This window comes from Mus musculus, chromosome 7 (assembly GCF_000001635.26).
Source record: "Mus musculus strain C57BL/6J chromosome 7, GRCm38.p6 C57BL/6J".
In the NCBI taxonomy this organism is placed as follows: domain Eukaryota; kingdom Metazoa; phylum Chordata; class Mammalia; order Rodentia; family Muridae; genus Mus; species Mus musculus.
Window position 1 is genome coordinate 109,731,375 of NC_000073.6, and position 20,981 is coordinate 109,752,355.

The 20,981-nt window shown below is 43.5% G+C and overlaps 2 protein-coding genes across 2 annotated transcripts in view; both read right to left on the reverse strand.

Annotated features, from left to right (window-relative positions):
* Ascl3 (achaete-scute family bHLH transcription factor 3) overlaps positions 1 to 358 on the reverse strand; it is a 4,268-nt gene extending 3,910 nt beyond the window's left edge. Inside the window, exon 1 of the mRNA NM_020051.1 lies at positions 312 to 358. The gene's annotated coding sequence lies outside the window, so the exon portion shown is untranslated. The remainder of the gene's footprint in view (positions 1 to 311) is intronic.
* Positions 359 to 4,461: 4,103 nt separating this feature from the next.
* Tmem9b (TMEM9 domain family, member B) lies at positions 4,462 to 20,889 on the reverse strand. The gene is made up of 5 exons (NM_020050.1): positions 20,697 to 20,889; positions 18,639 to 18,730; positions 13,936 to 14,044; positions 12,173 to 12,307; positions 4,462 to 5,617 (listed from the first exon to the last, which is right to left on the reverse strand). Exons 1-5 carry the CDS (start codon positions 20,802 to 20,804, stop codon positions 5,462 to 5,464), a joined length of 600 nt encoding a protein of 199 aa, NP_064434.1. The 5' UTR covers positions 20,805 to 20,889; the 3' UTR covers positions 4,462 to 5,461.
* Positions 20,890 to 20,981: the final 92 nt, after the last annotated feature.

Below are 20,981 nucleotides of genomic sequence, written 5' to 3' on the forward strand. Positions count from 1 at the left end.
TGTGTATACAATTGAATTATGGGATGGGAGAGCTGGGGGGAGCTTGGAGCTACCTCCTTCCCTCCCTCCTCAGAGACTATGGTAAATTGCTAAGCTTTCAAAGTCAGCAGCAAGGCTGGCACCAGATGCCAGAAGCTAAGTTCATCAGATTTCATCAGGGGGACAATCTGAGCCTTGCATTGTAGGGGCAGTCATCAATTTCTTAAGACAATAACATAATCCTATCGATGACAAATTTTTTTCACTGTGCCTGGAGCCTTTCTTAGGAATCATCGTCTCCCCGTGGGTCATTGTGGAGCAGTGTCTCTTACCTGTTTTGTAGTTCAAGATGCTGTATTTGGGGCTGAGTCTGACTGAACCTGATTTATAGGTGGTCATTTAGTGAAAATATGCAAAGTAGCTTACAGTTAAACAGAACTGGCTGGCTCTGGTTTAGCTGATTTTTTTTTTTTCTTTTCTGCCTACTATGGAGCTATGACAATCTAAGCCGAAAGGTTTGCTTATGAAACTAGACACGTGGAACAGATTCTTTTGTTTAGAGGGTACTCCCATTCATCCGGTTTATATGGTTTTATATAAAATTATTTACAGAAATACAGTAGTCTCATAATATGCAAATGTTGGTCAATTTCTTTTAGAGAGTAAGAGCAGTACCGAGAAGGCCCACGTGATCTTTGCAGAGTGGAGTCTCTTGGGTAGTGCAGTGCAGCAGCCCCTGGAGAGCTGGCGCTTTTATTTATTTTTAAAAATGATTTATTTATTTATCTAATGTATATGAGTACACTGTTGCTGTCTTCAGACACACCAGAAGAGGGCATCAGATCCTATTACAGATGGTTGTGGGCCACCATGTGGTTGGTGGGATTTGAACTCAGGACCTCTGGAAGTGCAGTCAGTGCTCTTAACCGCTGAGCCATCGATCCAGCCTTCTGATTTAGTGTTTCTCTCTCTCTCTCTCTCTCTCTCTCTCTCTCTCTCTCTCTCTATATATATATATATATATATATATATATATATATATATATATATATATATATATGTGTGTGTGTGTGTGTGTGTGTGTGTGTGTGTGTGTGTGTGTGTGTGTGTGTGTCTCTGTCTCTATATATGATTGATGTAAAAGAAGACTTAGCTCAAATTTTTAATCTAGAGGAGGATAGAGTCTAAATTTGGTTCCAAATCTATGTGCAAAGCTGGAAGTCTCATCATAAGCTCTCATGTAGCCCAGACTGCCCTCACACTCAATAAACAGCTGAGGATAACTCAAAACTTCTGATCCTCTTGCCAATGCTTCCCGAGTGTTAGGGTTCCAGGAGTGTGTTGTCATTCCCAGTTCTGTGAGGCGCTGAGGATCAAACCCAGGGCTTCTTGCATGCTAGGCAAGTGCTCTACTAACTAACTGAGCCACATCCCCAGCCCAAGACTCAGAATGTCAGCACAACTCGTGGAATATGCAGAGAACTAAATATGACATTACCTTTCAATTGCAGAACATGAGTTAACGGCAATATCAAATGTTTTCAAATGTTCTGTTGGGCTGGGCATGGTGGTACACACCCTTAATCCCAGTACTCAGCAGAGGCAGGTGGATTTCCATGAATTTGAGGTCAGCCTGCTCTACTTAGTGAATTCCAGGTCAGCCACGGCTACACAGTCTCAATAAAAAAATAAATGTTATGTATTGGGGTTGTATCTTAGGATTGCTATTGTAATGAAACACCACGACCAAAAGCACACTGGGGAAGAAGGGTTTATTTGGCTTACACTTCCATATCATTGTTCATCACCAAAGGAAGTTAGGACAGGGACTCAAACCTGGAGGTAGGAGCTGATACAAAGGCCATAGAGAATTGCTGTTTACTGGCTTGCTCAGCCTGCTTCTTAGAGAGTCCAGGATGATCACCCATCAATCACAAATTAAGAAAATGCCTTAGAGCCGAATCTTACAGAGGGATTTTCTCAACTGAGATTCTCTTCTTTGCAGCGGATTCTAGATTGTGCTAAGTTGACATCCAAACTATCTAGCATGAGCTCGTGAGATGGCTCAGCAATTAGAGCTCTTGTTGCTCTTGCAGAAGACCCAAGTTCAGCTCCCAGCACCCACAAGAGGGAAGAGTGCTGCCTTTGCAGCAGCTGTAGCTACACTACCCATAGCTCGTGAGTTTCCTTGACGGAATACAATGTCTCTTCTGGTCCAGGCAGAAGATGATTAGTTTAACTACAGAAGCAAGACGGAGCTTGCTTTCTTTAGGAGGCCTGAAGAGCTGGGCAGTGGTGGCGCCTTTAACCCCAGCACTTCGGAGACAAAGGCAGGTGGATTTCTGAGTTCGGGGCCAGTCTGGTCTACAGAGTGAGTTCCAGGACAGCCAGGGCTACATAGAAAAATCCTGTCTCAAAAAACCCCCTAAATAAATAAATTTTTAAAAAAAAGCCTGAAGAACACCCCTTCTGGGTTGCACAGAGAGAACTATGACTTTTCTCTTTGCTTCTGTCCCACGTGAAACTAAAATTATATTATTTTAAATGTTAATTTTTCTTTTGTTTCACAAGACAGTATTTTTAAAGAAGAACATACAATCAAAGATATTTCAAAACTTTTTTTCCCTTTTGTGCTTTTTTAAAGATTGTGTGTGTGTGTGCATGGTGTTCTGCCTGCATACATCTCTGTGCATCATATAACCTGTGGAGGACAGAATAGGGCACTGGAGCCCCTGGAACCGGAGTTACAGGGTGTTTTGAGCCGCCATGTGGGTTCTAGGAAGTATACTCAGATCCTCTCCAAGTGCAGCCAGCACTCTTAGCACAGGGCCATCTCACCAGCCCTTCTTTTTGTTTTTGAGATGGGGAAACTTGACCAGTAGCTGAGGATAGCCCTGAACTTTTGGTCCTTCTCGATATACCAAGTGCTGAGATCACAACCACACGCTACCACATCTGATTTCTACTCTAAGGATCAGACCTGCGGCTTCATGCACTCTAAACAAGCACTCTACCCCAGCCATTTTCTCTTTTTAAGAACTTTATGAACGTGTGTGTGTGTGTGTGTGTGTGTGTGTGTGTGTGTGTGTGTGTGTGTGTTCACTTGTGGAACTCAGAGGACAGCTTGCAGGGTTAGGTTCACTCTTCAATCCAGTAGGTCCCAGGGATTCTCAGGTCACTGGGCTCGATAGCAAGCACCTTTACCTGCTCAGTCATCTCCCTGGCCCAGTTGTACTTTTACATTCTCCCCGGCCTGTTCACTGCTTGTACATAGGAAAGCACCAGATTGTTACATCCTGAAATCTTCAAACTTTGCTGGAATTGCTTACTAGTTCCAGAGGGTTTTGTTGTTTGGTTTTCTAGAAGCCAGCGTCATCCTTAAGCAGTCTCTTTTCCCTCGTACTCTGAATCTTTCTTCTTTTATGGCACGAGCTAGGACTTAAAGGTTGACGTTAAAAAGTGCACAAGAGGACATCCTTGTCTCCTCCATCTCAAGGGCGAGGACTCATAGGGTGAGGTTAAAGCATCACAAGAGGACATCTGTGCCTCCTCAATCTCAAGGGGAAGGCTTCTAACTTCTCGCCAGTAAATATAACTTACTATTACATAAATCTAATTGTTGCAGTTTTTCTTGAGATACTGGTCTCGTTCTGTAGACTATGCTGGCCTTGAACCCCTGGCAATTCTCCAGCTTGTTTCCCAAATGCTGGACTTACAGGAAAAGCCACTAAATTCAGTTTGTAATTCTTTATCTGGCTGGGGAAATTCCTCTTATTCCCAGTTTTGCAAGAGTCTTTCTTTCCTGTGTATGCAGGCCCACATGCATGTGGAGAACAGAGGACAGCCCGTGGGGTCACCCTTACCTCTCCACCTTGAGACAAGATGTATAAGAGAGATAGCTGGTCCACTCACACTACTGCATGCAGCTTTTTTATGAGGGTCCTGGGGATTTGAACTCAGGTTTGTGTGACTAGATTTTACCCACTGAGCAATCACTAAAGTCTGTCATATATATGCAATTTTTTCATATGTATATGTATGTGTATGTGTATGTGTATGTGTATGTGTATGTGTATGTGTATGTGTATGTGTATGTGTATATGTATATGTATATGTATATGTATATGTATATGTATATGTATATGTATATGTATATGTATATGTATGGGTCTCATTACACAGCCCAGAATGACTCTGAATCCCAAGCAACTCTCTTGTCTCAGCCCTCTGAGTGCTAGGCTTAAGGGCATGTACTACCATGCTTGGTTTGTGACATTAGAGGTCCTCAGATTGTCTGACTACTTGTGTACCTAGGAATACATTGTCTTTCTCTCTGCACCTACATACCCTTAACACAGTCAGTGTCTTACGATTTGGTTGCATAACATGTTTTCAAACTACAATATACCAATGTCTTTGTGTCACATGCTTGTCACACAGCACAAGAGAAAGGAGAAAGGCTGGAGAACAGAAACATTGATTGGGTTTTGTAAATTATTTTATTGTTACATTCCAAAGAGGATGTAGGAAGAAAAAAGCCAGTTATCCAATAACTGTTAGACTTCTCAGAGAGAGGCAATCTGAACTCTAGTCCTTGTTCAAAGCTGCCCACATCAGTTCAAAGAACTGCCTCTCAGCAAGACAGAAAAGGCTGATCAGTATTTGTACGTCAATCATCCAGGGAGGCTTGGGCTTAAGAGAAAATGTCTTTATTCTAAATGTTCAAGTCCTTAGAGCTACTAGAAGAAGATGAGGAAGACCACACACACTGAGACTGTGTTTAGGTATCAGTGTAAACTAGCAGATGGCCAGTCTGTTCTAGAACATGTTGCGTCAGACATCACAGTGCATGAAACAAATCTTCATTTTGTGAGGAGCCCCCAGGCATTTCAGATCCAACTGGTCATGAAATGCAGCCACAGGCTAACCAGAATCTTAGGTAATGTAGTCAGTGCAAAAGTCAAGTGGGGAGGCCAGCACGCTGACAAGCCAGCTACACTGGGACATTAACAAGTGTGAAGTAGAGGGTCTGAAGTATTCATAAGTCTGTCTGGAAAAGACACTTGAGAAGCTACTCAAGCACTCCCAAGGCATCCTTCCTTCTCTCTCCCACCACAAGAAAGAGAAGCAAAAACACACCTGGAAGTTATCTTGAACACCAAGTTAGAACTGTGTGGCAAGAAAGAGAGAGCTTGTTCCAGGCACGGGGCTTCAAGATAACTCACAGGCAGCTTAATTTTATTAGTAAAAGTCACAAGTAGGAAAAGACTTACTGGTTGACTTGGAACTGTGTGCTGTAAAAATGTCTCTATTAATATATTAACAGGAAAATACCAAGCATGGGGTTTGCTTCCAGTTTGGAGTCTTCCTCCATCCAGCAAGGATTTGTAAAAACAAACATGGCATTAAAACGCACGGACACCCAGACAATTCTTCCCAGTTGTCTGCGTGTTCTTCCTAGTCACCTGATTCCAGTTCCCAGTTAGCTGAGGACAACGTGTCGGTCGAAGACAGACTTTCGCTGCTCCTGGACCTGGAGCTTCCAGCGCTGCTGAGCGTACTCCACCTTGTTTAGAACATTGGCTCGGCTGCGAGAGCGGGCCAGCACATCATGGGCATTTGCAAAAGGCTGGTGATCCTAGGAGTCAAGGCAGAAGATATTAGAGATGGCAGGGCCAGCATTAAACATTCCAGAACAGCCTGTGGGAGAGACCTAGGGCAGGGTGTTCTAGCCCTTCAACAATCGGAAGCAGGACAAACTCAGCTACAGAAGCAGAGGGTTCCAGAGACAGGAGGAATACAGGATATGTGAGACATGTGGTCAGCATCTCCCTTAAGGAACAGAAACCAAGACAAGCATGGTGGTTGGTCATTTGCCTTAAAGAGAAGTCTTTCATGGTTAGTGGGGGAATATTTTCTTGGGCCAAGCCTGACCTGAGTTTGATCCCTGGACCCACACAGTGGAAAGAGAGCTAAGTCCTGCAAGTTTTCCTGTGACTTTCACATACCCCGCAAGGCATGCATGTGCCCACATTCCCACTCCTACCCCCAAAAACAAATTAATTAATGCAATTAAACATTTTTAAAGGATAAAAGAAATGCTAGAGAAATGGTTTAGCAGTTAAGGATGCTGCTATTCTGGAAGACCTGAGGACAGTTTCCAGCATCCTTCTAAGGCATTTGCATTTGCCTACACTCTAGCTCCAAGGGACCTAACACCCTTTCTTGGCCACCCAAGGCATCTGCAAAAATGTATACATATGACACATAAAACTTTTTAAATCTTTTTTAAAATTTTAGTCATTTTCTTGTGCCTTTCTTTCTCTTGAGATATGGTCTTTCAATGTCACCCAGGCTAGCCTGGACAACTATACTGTCCAGACTGACCACACACTAATGGTCCTCCAACTTCCTGCTCCCAAAAGCTAGAAGGCATATACCACCTACCACTGATTTAAGAAGTCTGTTTTCATATTACTATCTCCATGATAGGTATTAATGTAGAACTGTTTGGATCAATATTTTATCACTCATCTATGACAAAGGAGAACTCTTTCTTCCTATTTCCCAACTCCCATTGATACCAGAACTGTTTACATGTCAGTCTAGGGCCACTAGAGCAAGCAGGAGCTCTCAGGGCCATTATCTTGCCTGGTCTTAATGTCTCTCTGGCCCTCGGCATGCACTGATGGGCTGTTGTCTAATATCTCCGAGTTTTTCCTCTTCCCCACTGTGCAGTGAGAGAAGCTTGTGTGCTTTAGTACGGTCTGTTACCGAGGAGAATGAGGACTGGCTTACTTCAGCATGTCTAATCAACAAAACCATCTTTCATCTCAGTGTTCCACGGCTTCCATGTTAATTCTATCTTAGGAAAGAGGCTAATGAAGGTTACCCTGGTTTGTGTACAAAGCCAGACTCTCCTGTCAAAATAAACTAATGCAACTGGATGTTTATAGTCATCACAGAGGAAATCATCCCACTAATCCACCTATAGATGAGATGTCAACACAGCTGCCCACATGACAAACAGGCTCGATTGTAATTTACTGTTTTTGTTTTGCCTTTTCCTTAAGTTTTTTCCTCAACCCCATGTCAGCAAAGTTCCTAAATGTTCCAGAACAGGCCTGGCCTCTTAAACTAGGTTTGCCTACTTGAGAGAAGCAACACCATTCTGGTGCATGTAGGCAGCAGCCGGGGCAGGAGGGGGCAGGAGGGGGCATGGCTAGAAAGCTATGCACGACACCCTGACTATATTACAGCTCCCACTTGGGGCTTTATTGGTTGTGTTTCTACAGCAAGACATTTCTACCATGTTTACTACCCCAAGAATTTTCTTTCTTTTTAAAGATCTATTTATGTGTTTTATATATAGGTTATATATATATTTAGGTTTTTCCTGCATGTATGTCTGTGAACCATGTTCATTCCTTCTGCCCATTTAGGGCAGAAGAGTGTTTCAGAACCTCTGGGTCTAGAGTTAAAGATGGCTGAGAGGCATCAAGTGGGCACTGGGAATATAACCCACATCCTCTGCAAAAGTAACAATTCATTCATTTATTTATTTATTCATTATTTATTTATTCATTTATTTATTATTTTGTGTGTGTGTATGTGCGTGTGCGTGTAAGAGAGAGAGAGAGAGAGAGAGAGAGAGAGAGAGAGAGAATATGTGACAACTCTGTAGAGTCCTTTCTCGTTGCATCAGGCTATCAGGCTGCTGGGCTTGCTCCTGTACTAAGTACCTTTACCCTCTCAGCCAGGTTTCTGGACCTCAAAGGTGCTTTTTGTCTGTTTTACTTGTAGAGATTTACTCTGTCTCTAAGATGTATATGTGGGTAGGTGTGTGCACATGAGTGCAGGTGTCTATGGAAGCCAGAAGAGGATATTAGATCCCCTAGTATTGGAGTCACAATTGATTGTGAGTCACTGTCATGGGTTCTGACAACTGAACTCAGGTTGTCTGCAGGAATAGTGGGTGCTTTTAACTGCTGAACCCACTCCGAAGACTTTTCTTTACCAAGTCATTCTTTATTGGAATGGCCTCTACCTTTTATCTAACTTAAACAATGTCTTCTGCAAATCTCATCATTTGTTTTTAACTCTATAGATGAAAATCACAAAGACAATGTGGACATCTATGATGTTCCACAGATACGGAAGGAAAGATGGAAGCCTAGCATGGTAGTGTGCACTTAAACTCCTAGCTCTTGGGAGGACTGCTGCAGGCCTGAGGCCAGCCTGATGTATATAGCAAGTTCTAGGTTAGCCAGGGCTATAAGCAAGAACTTGTTGACAGGAAGAGAGAGAGATACTGAGGTGGGTCATAGGAGAGAAGGAAGGAGGAAAAAGATAGAAAAAAAGAGACAGAAGATAAATTAGCATTACTTGCTTTCCAACAAAGAAACAAAGTAGCCCAAGGTCATTTAACAAATTAGCTCAAACACTAACACTCAGTGTGCCTGACCCTAAGTTGGTGTCACATCTTTCCAACACACCAGATTGTTTCGGGTAGATTAGTATGGGAAAATGGTGCATCGGTGATGTTGTATATAAAATATTACTACTATTGGTTTATTTGGACAGAAACAATACTGGCAAGAAGGAAGTACTTTATCAGGGAGCCTGTCATCTACTCCTCAAGGAACAAACTCAATGACTAAACAAACCAGTTCAACAAGAGTGGACTTGCTGCTCACAGGCACCAGGAGAATGCAAACAGAGATTTTCACTTTTGCGTGTTTGTTCTTTTTACACCTGATAAAATTACAACGAATACAAAGCATGCTTTAGCAGAATGTTTAGATAACAGAGACTACGTGTCCTGATATATGATAGGACAAATACTACCATTGTCTAAAGGGAACCTCTTGGCTAAGTGTACTCTTTTACCTGCCCTAAAATGTAAAAAAAAAATGGGAAAGAATTTAAATGCCTTAAAAATGAACCCCAAAAGAACTCCCATGTGAGTTAAGCAGTTAATAGGAAGTGAAATTTGACTTCTGTTTGTTCAGTTAAACTCACAGCTTTGGTTGGAAAGCCTTTCTCTGCCTAGAATCAGTCTGACAAATATCAGAGTCAGCTGGGGCTCTTAGTGACAGTGTCTCCAATGGTCAATGTGTAGGCAGAATTAATCACCGATGGGCCAAGTGGTTACTAAGCATACAAGCCCATCAGTTAATGTCGTCTGTCCTCCATGTTTACACCTATGTATTTCTGCACCAGCTTACATTTTGCGTGTATTACACTAACATTTTGTCTGAGGGAGCAGAAGGTAACTAATGCTGTAAGGATGTATTAAAGAAAGCATAAACCTTTGTGCTAGGAACAGAACACTGTGAGGCCTTTGATAGACATTTTATGCCAGTAGTTCTCAACTGGTAGTGATTTTGTCCTCCTGCCAGGTTTCTTAAAGGCAAGGTTTCTCCACAACAAAGGATAATTTAACCCTAGTATCTATACAGTCAGGGTTGAGAACATATAAATGGAAATTACCATGGAAACAATATTTGAGATTCTACTGCTTTGCTATACAAGTTCTCTAGGCATTAATCCTACTATCTGATTTATGTGTGTCCTGTGTTTAAGATTTATTATTGTTAATTATGTTGTATGTGTGTGCATGTGCCTACCGAGACTGGAGGCCAGAGGCACCAGAGCCCCTGGAGCTGGAGTGACAGGCAGTTGTGAGCCATCTGATGGAGGGACTGGGATTGAAACTCAGATCCTCTGAAAGAACAATGTGTGTTCTTAACCACTAAGCTATCTCTTAAGCCCTTTGGGGTCTTGTTTGTTTGTTTGAATTTATTTTGTACTGAGACAGGTTCTCAAGTTGCCCAGGCTGTCACTGAGCGCCCTATGTGACCAAGAATGATCTTTAACTTTTAATCATCCTGCTTCTACCTCCTAAATTTTGGGGTTACACATACATACCACAACATCCTGCCTGTCTGTGCTTAGTTTTGTTTTTAAATTTTAATTTGTTTTATTACATCAGATCTCCAGACTCACCTTTCTCTCAGCCTACCAATATATTTCTGAAATCAATTGTTCTTAATTAAAATGATTGTTTTGTGTATGTATGATGTGTATTATGTGCTTGTGTGTGTGTGTGCTGGGGAGGGGGGAGTATAGGTCCATGGGAAGGCCAAGGCAGCTGTATGGAGGTCAGAGAACAGCTTCAGGTATCAACCTTGCTGGAGGCAGGGCCTTTGATTGCTCACCGCTGCATGCATGAGGCAAGCGGGCCCTGCGTTTCTGAGAAATCTTCTGCCTCTGCCTCCCATTTTGTAGGAGCACTGGGGTTTCAGGCAGACAGGTGCTACTGTACCCAGCTTTTACATGGACTTTGAGATTCAAACTCTGGTCTTTATGCTTGCATACCAAGTACTTTATCTACTAAGCCATCCCCACACCTCCTCCTGATGGTCTTTAAAACTATCTGCAAGTTTTAGAAAAGCTAGGTGTGGAGCCTGTAGATGCCCCAATCCCAGGCTCTGCAGGAGGTGCTAGTGCTACCCTTAGTGGTTACACTGTAGACACTGCGAATCAAATAACAGGAAATATGTGAATTAAATAAAATGTTTCTCTTTCCTTTCCTTTCTTTTTGGTGTGGTTTCTATTGTTGTTGAGTTTCTTCATGTAGATGAAGCTACCCTCAGACTTGTGAGTCTCCTGTCTTAGCCTCGAGAGTACTAGGGTTACAAGTCCCTATCCCCAGCCGCAATGTTTTATTGAGTCAAGGGCTCGCTAAGCTCCTCTAGCTTCCCTTGACCTTGTGATCCTCCTGCCTCTGCCTCCTGAACACCTAGGATTTCCTGCACTAAAAATACTTTTGATGGTGGTTAGCAAGTTTACTCCAGGCTTGGCTTTGCACTTGACTCTTGAAATTACACTGGGTTTTATCCACTTTTAGGAATGTAGTAAATAAAATGAAAAGAAAAAAATCATTCTAAATAGTAATTATATATGATAATGGAATATTTGGAAATATTCTACATATGACATTGATAGGATTAATAATCAATTCTCTAAACTATACTTAACAAGCTTATAGATTGTGTCAATTCCTAGACATTTTTTTACGTGTTTCTCTGTGTGTGGCATGTACATATGCATGCATGTCTGTTTACATGTATGTGTACACACATGGGTCAGTGCATATGCACATGTATGAACACCTGTGTCTGAAGGCCTGAAGTTGACATCTGGGGTCTTCCTCTCCTGCTCTCTGCCTTACTGAGGCAGGTCTATCAGTTAACAGTGCTCCCTTGTGTGGTCAGTATAGCTAGGCAGCTGGCTCTTGGATACTCTGTCTCCACCTTCTGCTTGCTGGAGTTACAGGCAGGCCACTTTGTCCACACAGCGTTTCTGTGAGCCCCAAGGATCCAAACTCTGGTCCTCACATTACACAAGAAGTGCTTTATCCACCAAGCTGTCTTCCTAGCTCCCTTTTAATGAACACTTTTAATGAAGTAATGTTAAAGCCAAAAGGAAACCATCACACAGTTTACACACTGGGAATAACAATCTATGGGCAAACATGTTTTAATTATAGGAGAATCTCTAGAGTGATGGCTACATTTTTTTTCTAAAGTTAAAGAAAAGTACCATTGCTTCTTCTTTAAGCAAAACGATGAAAGAACATACAGAACAGTAGGTTACCTGTACAGGAGTAAGACAAGAATGTCATGGCCTTCATCTTCCCCTTTCAATGGAAATGCTTGCCTTTTTTTCTTTTGTGTTTTTGGAGATACGGTCTTACTGTTTAGCACTGGTTTTCCTGGCTCTCACTATATAGACCAAGCTTGCATCCAATTTACAGAGATCTACCAGCCATGACATCCCAAGTGTTGGAACCAAAGGCATGAGCCACCGCTTGCCTTCAAAAGTATCAGGTGATAGAGGCAAAATGTTTTGCAGGGGCCTGAGGAAAAAGCCTACCCCGGATGTTTTCCTGCGCATGAACAGCGAAGGCTCCTGGATAAATCCTCACCAAGGACCACCAGTTGAAATAACTACATCTACAGCTTGCTAGAACAATTTCTTCATCGAGAGATACACACTAGTTAGAACATGCATCAGTGTCTAAGTGAGGACCTGCAGTCTCATGGAAAGATCTACCTACGACCATTTCCACCACACCATATGAGGGCAGAGGCTGGCAATGAGCAGCTACCGCAGCACCAGAACTTACCCCAACGTCATCATCGCTCTGCAACAGCTGGGAGTGTCCAAAGAGGCGCCTCTTCAGGATGGGCTCAACTAAGGTAAGATATACCATGTACAGAAGCAGAAGGCCCAAAATAGAGAGATAAATTATAATGGTAACCTAAAGGATAAAGAAAAGATGACACACCTCAGTGCAAGGCAAGATAGCAAAGTTTGTTCAGTAACAGTGACATCTTGGGAAGCCTGACACATCTACTTGGAGCACAGGGTTGTGTACAGCCAGAGCCCAGCAGAAGAGGCAACCTGAATCCACCAAGGCAGGAAAAGAGGGAACAAAGTGGTGCCTCTGGGTCTTTTTGTGGGTCCCCACCACCCCATCATTCGCCACTGTGGCCTGCACCGTTGTTTTCCTCTTCAGCTGAGCACAGCATTCTGCATTCCGCATCACTGCGGAAACCACCCACAGGAATCCTAGCTGAATGATGATTCCAGCGGGTTTCAAGAGAGCATCCCTTCAGATTGATGGAGGTCAGCAGAAACGGCTGTCAGGACAGTGATTTGGGGTATTACATCATGTGCTGCCACTTGACATCCCCTCAGTTGGCTGTAATAATACAGAACACACTCTGGCAAAGGCAGGGAAAGGCGGAACCCTCACATGCTGCCACCGCTTTGGAAAACTGTCCAGCCATCTCTTCACAAGCCAATTTACCACTCTGTGAATTTTCCCTCGAGAAAAACAAACACATCCATACAAAAACACTCAAGACAGTATTTTTTTTTTCTTTCTGGTTTTTCAAGACAGGGTTTCTCTGTATAGCCCTGGCTGTCCTGGAACTCACATTGTAGACCAGGCTGGCCTCGAACTCAGAAATCCGCCTGCCTCTGCCTCCCGAGCACTGGGATTAAAGGCATGCGCCACCACGCCCGGCACACTCAAGACAGTATTATGGAAATAATCCAAATATTCATGAACTGAGAAGCAGTCAGACAGTGGAATACTATTTAACATGAGATGAAGTCCTATGCATACTACAACTCAGACAGAGTAAAAAGTCACAAAGGACCACATATGACTTTACTTACATAAAATATTAAAAATGGGTACAGGTAGTTAAAAATAGTGACTATTTGGAACCAGAGAAAATAGATCTTTAAAGCCTTTATCTTTTTTTTTCTTTTTTTTTTTTTTTAATTTTGTTTTGTTTTGTTTGAAATAGGATCTCTCAACAGAGCATTGTCTCTGTCCTAAAATTTACTATGTAGACCTGGCTGGCCTCAAACTCAGAGATCCTCCTGCCTCTGCCTCCTGAGTTATGAGGCCTGCTTTGGAGAAACAGAATGGAAAGCAAGATCTTAAAACAAACAAAACCCTAGAACCATTCACCATCATAATAAAGTAACTGAGCTCATTAGAGATCTCATGGTGATGAGCTGTCTATATCCCAGTCCCTTCAGGGACTGAAGACCTGGAGTTACAATAGTGACTAAAGGCATCCTTCAGTCCAAGGGCTGGGAGCAGAAAAGGAGGAGGAGGAGGTCCTGATAATGTCTCACTGGCGTTCAGTGTGTATGATAAACTACCATGTACTTCAGAATGTGGAGCTAAACACAGCATAGTTTCAGAGCCATTTCATTCACTTGTCCGTTTACTACGTCCTAACAAATCCAGAAAGCAAGAGCAGGGCCATTGTTACTTCCTGGGAAACTCAAACGTTTCTGTCTTTTCTGGGGAGCATGTGGGAATGTGTGTGCACGTGTGTGCATGTGTACAAACTCATGTTTCACCTTGATTGTGACAGAGCTTCTCTCTTCGTATTTGCATTCACAGCGTAGACAGTATGCTTCTACATCAGGTCCCCGTACAGGCATGGGCTCCACGACATGAAGGCAATCACTGGAAAAAAGGAAAATACTGAGGAGACCTGGCTTGATGTTCTCCTGGCTCTGATTAAAACTAGTCCTGAAACCCAGAACAGATATTAGCTTACTTACAGAAATAAGGACCAAATGATCAATAAATCAAAGCAAAATAATTTCCTTTCTCAGTATTAGCATTTTGGTAAGGTTTAACAGTGTAAAAAGCTAGATTGGAGAGATGGCTCAGCAGTTAGGAGCACTGACTGTTCTTCCAGAAGTCCTGAGTTCAATTCCCAGCAACCACAAGATGGCTCACAACCATCTGTAATGAGATCCAATGCCCTCTTCTGGTATATCTGAGGACAGCAACAGTATACTCAAATATATAAAATAAATATATATTTTTTTAAAGTGGAAAAAGCCAAAGACATTGTAAGAAGCCAAAGGCAATGGCTATCTATGTCCAAGTTGCTATTACTAACAGTTTCAGATGCCCCAGAAAATCCCGAACTGTATAAAAAAATTATTTGCCAAAACAAGTCATATTTAGATTTGCCCAGTCACCAAGCAAAACTCCTTTAAATGCTTTAAAGTAACACAAGGCATTATTTAAATGTTATCTCTTGTGAACTAACCATATCTTAGTTTCCATTTGTATGTGAGAAAGAGTGTGGTGCACACACATGTAGAAACCCCAGCAAAATGTCAAATATCCTACTCTATCACTCCTCACCTTGTTCCCCTGAGACAAGATCTCTGCGTGAAACTGGACTAGGCTAGCAGCCAGCAAGTCCCAGTGGTCCTCCTGCCTCTGCTCCCTGCACCTCTTGGGGAACAAGTGTGCTTGGCCATACCTGGCTTTTTATGTGGGTAGTAGAGATTCCAACTCAGGACCTCATATACAGCAGCATCCTTAGTCACTAAGCCATCTGCCCTGTCCCCGTGAATTATTGTTATCGTTATCATTTATTATTTTGTGGTTTTGTGATAATATTTCTCTGTGTATCGGCTGTCTTGGAACTCATTTTGTAGATCAGGCTGGCCTTGAACTCAAGAGATCTGCCTGCCTCTGCCTCCTGAGTGCTGACATTGAAGGCGTGCCACCACTGCCTGTCCAGCTCTTGTTCAGATTAAATTACTTGTTATAGATAACTGAACTTTTTATCACTTTTACCATTTTGAGTTTTATTTGTTTCTAATGCTATAGTTCAGAGCAACAGGATGTGGAAAGGTAGGTTTTGGTGGGTCAAAGAAGGAGTCATCTCAGAACACTGAGCGCTCCCAAGAAGACTGGCTGGGGGAAGAGGCTGCTGCCAAAGCATCTTGAGGCAGCCAGAGATGACGAGTGAAGACACACCAAACTGGAAGCCAGGGCTGCGAGACTGCTCAGTGGGTTAACTATGTGGGAAGCATGAGCATACATATCACATACACAATTGCAAAATGGAAAGTAACCAATCATCTTTCAGAAATGACAGACTTCGAAAAAAGATATTTTTGGTAGCATTGCTTTTTAAAAAAATAAATGCTGCCCTGCACCTCCCCTGCCATCTCCCATTTTTCAAGATAGGGCTTCTCTGTGTAACATCCCTGGCCGTCATGGACCTTGCTTTGTAGACCAGGCTGGCCTCAGACTCACAGAGATTAACCTGCCTCTACCTCCAGAGCACTAGGATTAAAGGCATGCACCACCATACCTGGCCATCTCTCTTATTTTTGTATGCTTCATTTTTCATTTAAAAATGCTTTAATTTTTAAATTTTAGTTTATATGCATATACATGTGCCTACATGTGTTTATGTGTACCATGTGCATGCAGATGTCCTTGGAGGTCAAAGGGCATCAGATCTCCTGAAACAGGAGTTATAGGCGGCTGTGAGCTGCCTGATAGCAAAGCTGGGAACCAAAGCCAGATCCTTTGTAAGATCATTAAATACTCAACTGCTGGGCCAGCTCTCCGGCCCCTGCCTGCCCTGGAACTTGCTCTGTAGACCAGGCTGTCCTGGAACTCACCAAGATCCACCTGTCTGTGCCTCCCAAGTGCTGAGACTAGAAACATGTGCCAGCATAACTGGCCCAAGGATGTAATTATTTCTCACTGTGGCTTTAGGGGTCCACTTTTCAGCATTTTGTAATTTACTCTTCTGTTAAATGCGATCAGTCATTCATATGCTACACTGGAGCAATTAAAAATGTTAACTGGAAACCAGGTGGGGTGGCAAACACCAAAACAGCCAGGACAGCCAGGGCTACATAGAGAAACTTTGTCTCAGAAAAAAAAAGAAGTTGGACATGGTGGCATAGACCTGTAATCAGAGCACCTGGAAGCTGAGGCAGGATGACTCAGAATTCTGGGCGGGCCTGGACTACACAGAGACAGAGACCCTGTTTCTAAACAGAATGGTAGGTAGGTAGATAGGTAGGTAGGAAGGAAGGAAGGCAGGCAGGCAAAAGGAAAGAAGAGAGGAAGGGAGAAGCAGGGGCAGTATAGGACTGAAACAGCAGGAAAGGTTTTTAATTAACCAATAATAAGCAAGATGTGGCTAGCCAGTCTTAGCCACTAGGAAACACCTCCATCTAGTGCTCACAGGAAGGACCAGCTTTGACCCAAGTCCTAAAGACAAACCAGAGAACGGCTCCAACTTTCCTTGTTTTTAACCAGCTATTCCAAGTCAGTGAAGCACTAAAGCTAACAACTGGACAAGAGGCCTAGAGACTAGAAGGTGAAACTGTATTTGGGACCTTGAATACCCAGGTCTTCAGGGAGTCACAGCATCCTGACCTACCACGATCTGCTGTCTGTCCAAACAAGTTAAACATTCTGTCAATTGGGAACAATATCAGCAAAAGACTTACGAGCAAGGGAAAGTAGAAAAGATGGAAGAAAATTTCCAGTAAGTCTTGTTTTCAACTATTTATTTTCAAAGCTTCTAGTTTTAATTTATAACCAGGGATGAAGACATGGCCCTTTCTCAGCACAGAATAACAAACAAACAAACAAACAAACAAACAAACAAACAAACATCAGTGTTAAACACTTTAAAAGTGAGCTTGGTTGCCACTCCACTAATACGTATCACATACTGTTACCAATGAGAAAACAAACTGGTTATACACGTTCAGTTTAGCTTTGGGAAGCTATAGAAATAACTTAAAGATGGATTTGAGGGCTGGGGATCCTGCCCAGTGGGAGAATGTTTATTCAGCATTTACAAGGCCCTGGATCTAAACTCCAGCATAAAAAAGAGCTTGCATGTATTATAGAAAGTGACCTGCTGGTACAAAACCCACTAAAAATATACCCCAATTGCCTTGTAATATAAAAATGCCTTAAAATGATACACAGATGTCCACAAGATCACAAGAACACACCAAACAGCCTGAATCTAAATGCATATTTGTAGGAAGAGTAAACAACGGCACCAGAGAAAGCAAGTGAGCTCAGAGTCAATTTGGGAACTTGTGATGGAACAAATTTACTCTTGCTTTCCAATCACTGCTGCCTGTGAGCCTTGAAATCATGCACACACCAAAGTACTTATCATTTGGGGCTATTCCCATCAATCTTCCACTGTGGCCGTAACATCACAGTCCCACCTAAAGGATATCCATCCTGCTGTATAACCTGCTGCCTCCTGTTTCAGGGCACTCACAGGAAAAACTGCATTCCTAGTCCACTGGGATAAACTGAGAAGGCTTCTCCGGGTCAGCTAGTCAATCAGGACCCCAGGCGTCACAGGCCGGCCTCATTGCCTAAGGCCGGAAAGATCCAGGTCTCAGCCTAATCTGAGCTACCAGAACTACCTGACACACCCCAAAGCAGGGACTCAGACGCACAGCCTTTATTCTCCTTCATCCCTGAGTCTCTGAAACTTAAATAGAGCCTCCAATATTTGGCACTCTGTCCTCAAAACTTACAAACTGTGCCTGGGGAGTAGAGGCAAGAGGAGCAGGAGCTTGAAGCCAACAGGTATACAAAACAGTGCCAGGCTGATCTGGGCTACATAGTAAGATCTTGTCTCAAAACACAGAGCAAAAGCAAACCCCAAACCAAACAACCCCCTACTCCCATTCACAGTAGGAGCTGTAAAATTATAGACCAGGAGCTGGAGAGATGGCTTGGTTAGTTAAGTGTGCTAGCTACTGCTGCAGAGGACAGGAAGGAGTTCAGTTCCCAGCACCGGAGTTGGTCATCTTACAAGCAGCTATCACACTGGCTCCAGAGAATTCAATATCCTCTTCTGACCTCCACAGATACCCGTTGTGGACATGACCACACACAAATATTTTAAGTGATTAAAAAAATTTATACATCAGATAAAGAAGGCTCAATTTGCCTTTCACTGAAAAGAGGGAGAAAGATCCCTGACCAAAGTTTAAGAGGGCACAAGAGAGTAGCTATTGGTAGTTAGTACAATAAACTCAGTCCCATCTGAAATGAAACCTCCCCGGCCTAGAGCTTTCTGTTTAGGCTACAGTATTCCTTTAGACTTGTATCAGACACTCAGGACCCCAGTCTAAGATCTGACACTTCTGCTTAGGAACAAAATGAGACATCATAAGAACAGTCTGAGTTAACAGTAGGAGCCACGGTTTATGTAGCAGGTGATACCTTGGTCCGAGACACTTACCAATCTTTCTGAGATATATTCTTATTATAAATGTGCCCAGGATTCTCTTTATAGGGAGGGCAGATGCATTTACATCTCACATCTTCAAAATTCTGCAATAAAAGTGAAAACACTATAACTTCTTTATAGTTTATCGTCAATATTTTTTTTAAATCTACACATGTACATTTTGCTAAGTATCCCTGTCAGATATTCTAAAACCATTATAAAGATTTAGGTTTGAGAGATACAAGTTCCTAAAATCTGTAAGACACTATCTGTGCCTTATTAAACTCATTTATGAATTGCATGACAATCAATTGTGTTATTATCATCTACCTGCCACTAGAAAAGCATATCATGACAGGCAATAGGGCCTACAAAGAGATATTCGGATATGAAGGGATTGGGGAGAAGGGAATTAAAGATTATTTATAAGCAAGTCACAGGTGTAGGCTGGGGATGGGTTTAGCTCAGTGCTAACACATACGCTTAGCATGCATAAGGCCAATTCAATCTGTAACACAATAGGGTGAGGAGAGTCAGAATTCTTCTAATTTCTTCTTTTCTAACTTTTTCCTTTTGGGAGAAAGGCACTGGGCATGGATAAAAGGGGCTGAGTGAGCTATAAACAGGATGAAGATTGAGGGGCACTCAGCCAGTGCTAGAAGGGAAGTCAAAAGGGAAAGTAGTTTGAATCTTCCCATTGTCCCCCAGGAAACTTGTCTGGCAATCCATGGTTGACAAGAAAAGCAACTCCTAGCAATACGAGTTTCAGGAGGCAAAGCAAGCAGGCATTAAATGCTGCATAAATCCAAGAGATGCTTTCTCAGCAAAGGGTTGTTTATTCGAGAAGGCTGTGGCTCATTAGTCCCCACTGAGACATATCCACCACTCCTAGGTACAATGAAATGTCTGGCAGAGCTGTTGACAGGTCCTAAATGTATCAGTAACCACTGTGCCAGAGCCTGTGCTCAATGAGGAGGACTCAGAGAAGCAAAAGACACAGCTCCTGTTTCCTGGGACAAATCCTATCAAGGGGAGACGGATGTTTATATCATGATACACTACATAAAATGGTAATGTTTGACATCCATACAGAGAGTCCATACTAGAAGTATTTCAAAAGTTGGGAAACTTTTTGCTGTCCCTATTTCTGATGACACCAGAAAGACTGAAAAAAAAAAAAAAACCAAATTGCTCAAAAACACCTGCCTACCTGTGACCTATCTTTCCCAGCCCTTTATAACATTTAAAAATATTATAAAACTTTTTAAAAATGCAGTGTCACTATTTCCCACTACACCGTGGAGTCTTTCTATTTTGCCCCAAAATTAGTTAGCCCACTGGGAGGAAAGCACATGTTTTCTTGGGCCAGAACAGCTCTGGGTCACCAGAAAATATATGGGGACCAAAAGGTTTAGAAACACAGTGAGGAATAGGACACAACTTCCTGTCACCTCTCTCCTAGGCTAGTAAATTATCAGAAGAGGGGTGTGTGTGTGTGTGTGTGTGTGTGTGTGTGTTTTCCTGGAGGGGATCTTGGTGAGAGTATCAGGCTAGTGGGGTGGCCCTACAGGTCCTTCTGGGAACGGGTAGTTGCCATGAGATTCGAGCCCCCACCATGGCAAGGGAATCTGCTTATCAATGAGTTGAGAGGAGCTAGTCCCTAGTAGGGAAGACTTCGGGGAGATGAGGGTGAGGGGAGCTAGTCCCTACTAGAGAAGATTTCAGGGAGATGAGGGTTTCCCACCGTTTGGATTGGGGGCTGAGAGCTGCCCAAGTTTAAGGGTGGAAAGTTCAAAGCTCCCAGGGCTGGAAAGTTCCGGGTGTGTCCCGTCGGGGCTGGGAAGGGAAATGTCAAGAGGCAGAGGGTTATAGACCCCGCTCTGGCACTGTTTGGGGCTAAGGCTTAGGATGCTCTAGAGAGGGCCAGCCCGGGCTGTGAAGCGGGGTCGGGGGGATTTGGCTGTCGGATTGGGAGACCGGAGAGTGGGGAGCAAGTGGTCAGCCCCAGTTTCTGCCAGGCCAGAGGCAGGGGCGGAGCTCCTGTCAGGAGCCGGGCGGGGCGGGACTCACCTTGGCGGCGCCTGTCAGCTGCGCGAGCAGCAGCACCGACAGCGCCAGGCAGGACATGCTGAGCCCCGAGCCCAGCCGCAGCAGGTTTCCGCACCATAGGCTCGCCATCGCGGGAGCCAGCCGCTCCTGCGAGCCCCGAGCCCCGCGCCCGGCTCGGGATCCGGCTCGGGATCCTCCGCCCGCACTTCCGCCTGGGCCTGCGCGTCACCGTCCGCGCCGGGTCAGCTGCGAGAAAGCCTCCGCCCCGGAAACGGTTCCGGGTGCACAAGGCCCGCCACGGTCGCG